Source organism: Squalius cephalus (genome assembly GCF_949319135.1).
Source record: "Squalius cephalus genome assembly, chromosome: 5".
Taxonomy (NCBI): domain Eukaryota; kingdom Metazoa; phylum Chordata; class Actinopteri; order Cypriniformes; family Leuciscidae; genus Squalius; species Squalius cephalus.
In genome coordinates, this window is record NC_137126.1 from 20106548 (window position 1) to 20116054 (window position 9507).

General features: G+C 37.9%; 1 protein-coding gene across 1 annotated transcript in view; it reads right to left on the reverse strand.

Annotated features, from left to right (window-relative positions):
- The window catches only part of nol6 (nucleolar protein 6 (RNA-associated)), a gene marked incomplete at its 3' end in the record, with an annotated part of 9780 nt that extends 464 nt beyond the window's left edge, over nt 1-9316 (reverse strand). Inside the window, 22 exon segments of the mRNA XM_079872339.1 lie at nt 52-99; nt 102-140; nt 143-147; nt 149-210; nt 325-479; nt 1120-1237; nt 1325-1465; nt 1553-1628; nt 3422-3570; nt 3664-3786; nt 3901-4078; nt 4170-4285; nt 4813-4914; nt 5005-5063; nt 5169-5289; nt 5704-5867; nt 5966-6100; nt 6420-6588; nt 8093-8269; nt 8388-8504; nt 8721-8945; nt 9141-9316. Of these exon segments, the coding sequence (XP_079728465.1) occupies nt 52-99; nt 102-140; nt 143-147; nt 149-210; nt 325-479; nt 1120-1237; nt 1325-1465; nt 1553-1628; nt 3422-3570; nt 3664-3786; nt 3901-4078; nt 4170-4285; nt 4813-4914; nt 5005-5063; nt 5169-5289; nt 5704-5867; nt 5966-6100; nt 6420-6588; nt 8093-8269; nt 8388-8504; nt 8721-8945; nt 9141-9152 (2491 nt within the window). The 5' untranslated portion in view covers nt 9153-9316.
- Between the last annotated feature and the right edge of the window lie 191 nt (nt 9317-9507).

A 9507-nucleotide genomic window follows, 5' to 3' on the forward strand; every position in this document is an offset into this window, starting at 1 on the left:
AAAGGCCGATCAAACAAGTGTATCGTGCATGTTTATGTATGTGTGTTGTACCATGCAAGGTGCTGGTTAAGAAAGGTTTGTGCTGGGTCTCCAGCTCAGCGCCTGGGCCTCAGCGTTTTCCCTGTAGATCAGCATTCCTCAGGGTCAGGCTTTCCTCAGGATCTGCGGTTCTCTGTGATACGCCACCTGGATTCGGAAGGCTAGCCCATCCTGAACGGATACATACATAAAGTATGATGAAATTATGTCCGATAATAACTCCATCAGGACAAAATATTATTACTATCATAAATGTGAAAAAAAACAGCAACGTGCACAAATTACCTTATACACATCCAGGTAGGCGGGTGTTGCATGACATGTGTAATTGTGGTGCTTGTAAAGCAGTTCTCCCAAGCTGATGTGAAAGGCTGCCTTGATGTGGCGTATTGCCAGGTGCTCACTGGGCCATTTTCCACTTCCCTCCATATGAACAATGACTAGAGAAACAAATGACAAAAGGGGATGAAAGATAACAGCATGCATATTCATATACCAAAATAGAGTGCTGCAGGAATGAATCCTAAAACATGGAAAACAAGTTCTTTCACTTCCAGTTCCATAGTCTCTAAGTCAATAGGCCTGAAATAAGGTCTGTGGTGAACACAAGTTCAAGATAGTTTCACATTTTATTCTATAACAATAAAATGCATCAGTAATACCCCCCTTGTGATTTTTTAAGCTTTTAAGTGTCTTGGAAAAGGCGGCAGCTAATAACTGGCTAAATAGGACTAGAGAGGTTGGCGATATTAAACGTCATCACGCCAAAAAGTAAAACTCATCTACTCACAGCGTCATTGTGTTTATACTTGCAAACTGTTCTCAAACTTGCCAAATTTCAAATAAAAATGAGCAGAAGCATTTTAAAGTGATAATTAATTACAAAAAATAAAACGGTCACCATTTTCTCACTCTCATGTCATTCCAGACTTTCTTTCTTTCGTGAAATAAGAAAAGTGAACTGCTAAAGTCTATCCTAGCTAGCCACTCTATTTCATATAATGAAAGTGAATGAGGGCCAGTCTGGTTTGGAACAACATGAGGGTTATGAAAAACTTGATACAGTCTGCAACAGAGTACCTTTGATAGGGGTGATGTAATAAGGGCATGGTTTTTCCTTCCGTGGCACTAATCCGAGCTGGTTCTTCTTTTTGTCAAAAAACGAATAGAGCAGCTTCACAGGAACTGGGGGGAAAACCTGCAGAGGACAAATGAGGAAAAACAGAAAATTAAGAGATCTACTTGAGAACATAACACAACTGAATCTAGCGAGGAGGTGTGTGACCTGTGTGTATCTCAAGGCCTGGTGGGCACCCTGCACTGATGTTATAGAGAGTGGAAGCCCCTCCAACTGCCAGAGCTTCCTGCTCAGATCATCATAAGACTGAACCACCTTCAGACTCTCCTCCTCTCCTGTAGTGCCCATCTGGGTGACACAGAGAAATCAACATGAGCTTGTGCAGATGAAGCAACCAGTTTCCACATGAGTAGCACATTCACTTTTATGAAGTACCTCTTTGCTAACTTTGATGACATCATCCAGCTGTCCACCAACAAGTCTCACACATGATTCAGGGATATCGGCATGACTAAAATGAGAGAAAATTACAAATAACATGAGAATGTCATTTATGCAAAAACATAAACAAAAGCGTAAAAAAACACAAAAAGATTCATGCTAAATATTATGCTAACAATAAAAAGAAACTAAATGTTCCACAGCACCACCTTGACATAAATATTCAATTAGATCTCAAATCAATTTGACTCCAATTTGATTCGCCTCCAATTCATTTGTGTGTTTTTCAGTAATAATATCCATTTTCCTTATATAAGTGTTATTTTAGTAACATTTTATTGTTACTAAAACAGATAGTAACAATAAACAGATATTATTTATATCCTATTATAGCATTTATTAATATTTTGATTTTATTTGAGTTAAGTTGTAGTTATTTTGTCATGCGCTTTTGCCATTTGTATTACTTGTTTAATATTTCAATAATATAATATATTTTATAATAATAAATATTTTTATTTATTTTTATTTCCATGCGAGTCATTTTAGTACTTCAATAACTTTTTTTTCCATCAAAAATTTATGTTTTAGCTTTGTTTCAATTAATTACTTATTGGAAATAAAGTAAACGTCTGAATTGACTAAAGATGCGTTCACACTGCCAGCGACACGCAGTGACAAAGCGGCACAATCCCATTCATTTCAATACAGAGCTGGCGATTTCTGGTGATGTAGGCGTATCCAGCAAGGCAACAAAGTTGAGATATGTTTAACCTTATACAAATGAAAAGCAGCTTTCAGGAGCGACAACCAATAGGAGTGAAGTCAGTGGAGCGCACATGATCCGTCACCACAACCTGTAGTGGAGAGTGTCAGAGGCCTAATGGATAAGTTGTTACTTTAGCACTCAGCAACTTTCCTATAATTTATGATATGTATCTGTGTTCATACGGTGGTACTCGCCATGCTCACTCTGAGCCTGAATGGTTTGGTGAACCCAGATAGATCGCCGCTTGCAGTTTCGCTGCAGATAAATAGCCACCATGACAAAGAGCACTTTAGTCTTTTCCTTCTAAAATGTTCGTTTGTAGTGGCAAGAAAACTAATTTGTTGTCTACATAACATCTGCTATGTAGACAACAAGTGATGAGTAACATCTGTAAATATCATTCAAAAACATTATTAGGCAACCAGTATTGAGAATGCCCACTAGCTTCCTGACCGCCAGTCACTGTCACTTGTAGTGTGAATGCAACTTAAAACTCTAAAGGGATATTTCACCGCAGGAAAAATGAATGTGTATTTAAATTGGGTCATTTATGTAGTAGAAATTATGTGAAATTATTTTGGAATAATTAACTTGGTGCCTTCTAGACTGAGAAAAGCCAGAAAATGTATTTTTGGCTCATGTGGATGAAAGACAACAACTCCCAGAATTGCTTCGCTGACCTACGAGGCCCCTCCCAAGCCACGCCTACCGGTTACAGAGGGCAGTATCGGAAGAAATTATATACAACTAGGCTACCAGTTGACTCGAAACTGAAAAGACGCCGTTTTATCGTGAGATGCCACCCCCTATGGGCGAGTTGAAAACATGCGGAACGAGCTCCTACTACTGGCTGTAGTCTCTAGCCTCTGGCCAAAAAAGCCTCCGATGACGCTAAATTAAGATTTTTTCCAGACACACAATACAGAAATCTCTCGTCTCAGGGGGACATGAGGGAGGGAAGCACGGTCATTCGAAAATACTACCGGGTTTCTACTGATACAAAGCTTAATGCTAATCGGTGAAGTATCCCTTTAAGTACACTTTTAGAGAGTGTATTTAAGTTGAGCACTATAAAGGCTAGAATAGAGACGTACAGCTGTAGTAGGTGAGTGATGATCTCCAGCAGAACGAATCTCTTCTGACAGGTGGAGTTCCCTGACCACAGCACTGCCTCAGTGATGGATCCGTCCTGGAAGCGCCGCAACTCTGAGCGAGAGCCCCACAGCTGCCTAAACTCATCTGCCTTGAAACACCAACAACAGAGAGGGTGTTTGGACACTGCTACAGAACCATAAGACACATACACAGACATCACTGGAAATGTGGGGTAGTTTACCTTGGGGTTATCTGCTGGCGGTCCTCTCTCAAGAACAGAGAGAGCTTGCTCAAGGTTCAGCATCAAACCAATGTTCAAAGGCGGCTGGTCCTTATGCTTAGGAGGTGCACTGTCCACCGGCCACTGCAAAAATCATTTACACACAGACCGTTTAGGAATGCTTTGATTGGTAAAGTAGCCAATCTGATCATGTATGCAGGTGCATGTTTTGACCAATGTTAATGGTAATGAATCTACCTCAGGGTCTTGAGGGAGTGAGTGTGCCAGAAGGTTGATCCTTTCTCCAAGCCCTCGCTGCAAGAGGGACAAAATGAAAGGAAGTGCACTGAGGACATAGTTCCCGCTGTGGTCCATGAGCTCATTGAGGAGTGAAAGCTTCTTACAAGAGGCCTGCAAATTCACCAGCTCACTCAGTCTGAGAAGGAGAGCGAGAAAGAGTTTTCAGAAAAACATGAATACAATAACACATGAATAGCAGGTTTGTGTTTAAGGAGTCGGACACTTACTGAAAGACATTGTCATATGTTCTGATCATGGCTTTGGACGTCATGAGCAGAGCCTGGAAGCTGTCTACTGTCGGATCATCCCAGAACTTCAGCGAGAGTGATGCCTCATGCTGGATCTGACAGGCAAATTAGAAACATTTGGATTATGGCTGCTTGTCAACCGATTAAACTTCCAATTCCAATACATGTATCAAATCAATTAAATATATGAGAAAGCAACCAAATCAATGTTATTTTAGTATTATCATTATACTCCTATACGAGTATTTATCATTTCAATTTAATTTTTGTTTTAGTCATTCATTTTCATTTTAGTTTATCATTTTGTTTATTTTTAGTTTTATTTCAATTAACAGAATTTTTTTATTTTTTATTATTTTAGTTAACGATAATAACACTGCCCCAATATATTTTTTAAAGGCATTACATTATTTTGGCAGACAAAGTAAATCTTTGACTACAATCCAGGGCTACTGGTTACAGTTTATGTACAGGTCAAGGGGACTTTTAATAAATTTATTTTAAATGTATAATTACACTTAAATAACATGTTAAATTTACTTTAAATGCTTATTCTAGAAGCTTTATAGTAAGAGAATATCACATTATCACTGAGCTAAATTGATACTACATCAGAGCTCACCTGTTTGTAGGTAAAAGTTGTCATGTCTGCAAGCAGATTGAGATGCCCAGATGGGTCCACAAAGACCACGGAGAACGCTGCCTGGAAGTCCTGCAGTGAGGGCTGAAGCAGGAGAAAAGAGAAAGGCATGGTGATGCAACCAAGACAAAACAGGTTCAAAAAACATTATATGCATGAGTCACTTCTGCTCACCGCTTTTGAGTCTGGGTTTCTAGCCAATGTGATACCGCTCTCTGTCAGATCTGTGGAAGCTGAAAATGTGAAAGGATAAAGCAGATGATTAATATGATTAATACACTCCGATAACCACCATAATAACAAGTTATAAAAAGCAGTTATACTATGACCTTTCTTACCCAAGAAGTGCAGTGCATTCCTGAACAGCTGGTAGGCATTCATGGTTTTGCCCACTTTGTGCGTGGACAGAAGATAAGCCATTAACATTGATGCATGGAAGCCGCAAAAACAACCTGCACCCTAAAGAAGTGACAGAACCAGAATTTATTAAACAGAATTTGTGATCCGTATATTCATTTTAACTGACTGCACAAAAAAAACATTGTATCTAAAAAAAAAATCCCTTAGAACAAGTTATTGTTTAACTATAGAGGGGTGAAAAAACACATACACTGGACAAAATATGTATGTACAAGTATGCTATATAAAGATGCAATTATGCAAGAGATGGAATAAGAAAGATATAGTGCATGATGAATAAATTAATGTATAAACAGTGAAGTATAATGTACATGTACTTCTATTATGAACATCAATTATGATTTTTTTTAAAGGTCATACTACAAAATAAATGACTCCAACAGGTTGTCACAATTTCTATTCACGTCACTACTGTTATTTCAATGTGGGTAATAAATAACACTGTGGTCTTACCTGGTCCAGTTCTCTCTGTCTCATCCACACTTTGAGGAGGGCGACACCATCTCCAAAAGCAGGGCACTGAGCGCTGATGGCTGACAGGAACTGAAGATGTGACAGTGGGAGATGATCTCCAAGAACTGTGCTGTTATAATGAGGAGTAGCGGGCCCACTGCTCTCTGCATGATAAAAATGACAGAAAAATATTATGACATGTCAGTACGTATGTGTGCTGCCTAAGTCATGAAATGGCTGATCTCAGAAAGTTCCTCAGTACCTTGCAGCTTTTTGGCAACACCTGTAAACCACTCAGTCTTGATGTTGTTCTTCTGAGGATGAAAGCGGCTAGGTTTAAGGAAGTCCGGAGGAGGAATGGCATGAATCCGCAACGTGACCTTACTGCTGTCTTTACCTAAAGGTCAAACACAAAGGTTACATGATCATTTTAGTTTGAAGCAATGATGAAAACCCTTATTAATGCATGCTCCTGAGCAAGAGCAATTAATCTAAGTGTTTTTCACAGGGCCGCTTCTATTAGTGTACTCCGAGCACCAAAAAAGCGTCTTGCTAAACAGCAATTAACTTGGAAGCCAAAATGATGCGAGTATCAGTAGACATGGTGCGTGCACGTCCATGCAAATTGCTTTGGCATGAAAGCATTTGCAAGTAAGTGTAGTGCAAACTTTGAAGAAGCTAATACACATCACAAGCTAGAGTTATTACAATTGTACCTGGGGGTTTGAGAAGTAGGACTGGGCGAAGCCGGTTGCCATGGAGACAAGAGTAGCACAGTGAACCCACAGACTCTGAGAAGCAGAGGTGCTGCGCCAGGCCAGCCAGATACAGCGCTCGCTTTCGTGGGTACCGCTGGTTAATGGCATCCATCGGGTGCAAAATAGACTTCAAAGAGAAGATAGTAACAGGTATTGTAAGAGACTGAATTAATTGCACAATACTTTAGACAAACAGACATATTCACACACACACACACACACACGTACGTACGTACGTACATACATACATACATATTTGTATATATATATACAGATAGCTAGCTAGACAGATAGATGGATACACACACACACATATATATATTTATTAGGGCTGCCAAGCAATTAACTTAATTAATTGCACATAAAATTTGTCGGAGAAATTACCTCCAAAATATAAAGTCATTATTGTATTAAATGAGAAAAGTATGAAATAGATATTACAAAAAAACACTTAAGAAAGAAATATTTTATTTGATTCAACATAGAATTTATTATAAATAAATGTTTAGGCTACAACAGCCATGATTTTTGTTTTTAGATGTTGCATCTGACTTGGTATTTAGATACATCTACAGACTAAAACAGTTTGTTTGCCAACATTCTTCAAAATATCTTCTTTTATGTTCCACAAAAGAAAGTCCCACAGGTTTGAAATGACATGAGGGTGAGTAAATGTAAATAAAACGAATTTTCATTGTATGAAATATTTATATATATTTTTAATGGATACTCTAAATAAGAAAGTAAAACTGCCAGTAGGTGGCGGTAAATGTCTAAATGAGTAAGTCATTGAGTCATTCATTCATTCACTGATCCGTTTAAACGGCTGAAACATTCAGGGATGAAGTAAATGGTTCTCTTTATAAATGGGCCATTTAATCATCGGTTCACTTGGTTGATTACACGGATTCACTCAGAAACGAAACACAGCTGTGTGTTGCTTAGAGCACACAACAGTTCTGCTGTGGCTTTACAGGTAATATCTTGTTGGCAAAATTGAGACAATAACAAAACAGACAATATTGTATTGTAATATTGTATCTGAAATATAATATTGTTGTATAAAATCAATATCACATTTGCACTCTTGCTATTCGGGACAAAAACAGATTTCTGTTAAAAAAATATTCTAACTCTATAGGCTACATCCCGCAGTGAGTTGTTGCCCTGCTTCGTGTTCGTCACCAATCAACTGCATGAAATGTATGATAACTGTAAGTCAGGGCGGGTGCGTTAAATAATTTTATTTGCATTATATTTCCATAACTAATTAAATTAACACGTTAAATCGACAGTAAAATACATATGCATATACAGTAGTCAACAAGTGGATCAAAGTCTTTCATCAAAGTTATAAATGAATTTTGAACAATACCTGTTCTCGTCTTAGGACAACTTTGATGAACTTTATGATCCACTTCAAATGTTGACTACTGTATATATGTATATGTATATATATATATATATATATATATATATATATATATATATATATATATATATATATATATATATTTATTAGCATATACAGACAGATATATGCTAGAACTATGGTTAGATATATGCTAGATGGATTGATATATAGATGGATAGACAGACAGAGAAAGAAATATGTTGCATAAATAACTTACAGCTGGAATAGTGACAGCCAAGTCCACAATGACTCTGGGTTTGATACAGGTCCCCAGTGGATAACTGCCCACCACGTCGATTGATGCAGGAGGCTCCATGTGAAATTTGCCTTTTGATGCCAGCGGGACGAAGAGGAATGGGACTTCCACGCCTGGCAACCATGAAAGATCATCCAACTAAAGAGAAAGAAAAGGCTAATAAGAAAATGATGTTGACAGCTACCAAAGAATCAGTAAGAATAAGTGCTGATGCTACGCTGCTGATGATAATGTAAATGCTTCACAAATTTCTGACCTCCACAACTTCAGATTCAGGCACAGACTGCAGGGATGCTGTAACCTCCTGCACAAAAGAGTCCACCAGCTTCTTCCTGTGCTCACTAAGGGCCACTTCTTTCAGCAGTTCCTCCATCTGAACATCAACCATATGAATCCGTGATAAATTATACTGAATATATTGTTATAATGCACATATTCTCATACATTGATAAATAATTCATAGTTCACGGCCATGTCATGCAGTGAGCAGCTCATTGAGCAATCAGTGAGCATATCATAGATTACAATAAAACATGTATGCAGCTATGGTAACATAAAATGACAGTAAAATATGCATGTGATTTCTGACCTGCATTTTCAATATGCTGCAGTGGAAGAGATTTTCTGCTTCTTTCAGCTGGTTGAGCTCTTCCACTGTGGGGGCTTTGAATAGCTCCTTTTTGGACAGTTTGAGAGGCCGTAAGACCCCACTATCCGAGACTGTGTCATTTGCCTTTCGCTTGGGGTCCTTAGACTGTTTTGCACTCTTGTTCTCCATTCCTTCTTCATTCTTAATGTTATCTGGTTCTTCCATCTGTTGAAGAGATGTTACGGTTGTTATTACTCTTCAATAAAGTTAATACACTTTCTGTATGCATTTACTAAACAAAACAAAGAAAAAATAAAAGTAAAGGTTCAAAAATGTTGTCAAACAATTAGCAAAAGTGGTGTATTTTGGTAATACAGCTTTTCTAAATAATATAATAAATAGAAATGCGTGACACCAAACCTCATGAACCATTTCTTCAGTTAATAACGATTCCTTCCTCTTTTTCTTAATTTGCACATAAATTACAGTAAGCTTTTAGAAGGGTAAACACAAATGATTAATTAATTTACAGTTTCTTCCGATTCAACGAGTCGCTCACATGGGTAACACATGGGACATACTAAACCAGGACCAATACGTGAGTTCACTGATTGGTTCGTGTGAAGTTAATCCTTTAAGTGATTGGCTACTGAGCTTTGGTTCCGCCTCTAAACATGGTCAAGGTTGGTAGAGATTACATTTGACGCCTCTCTGGGAATATTAATGTATTCGAATATTTCCTAAAAAATGTTATTATAAATATTAAACAAATACAACACATGGACAT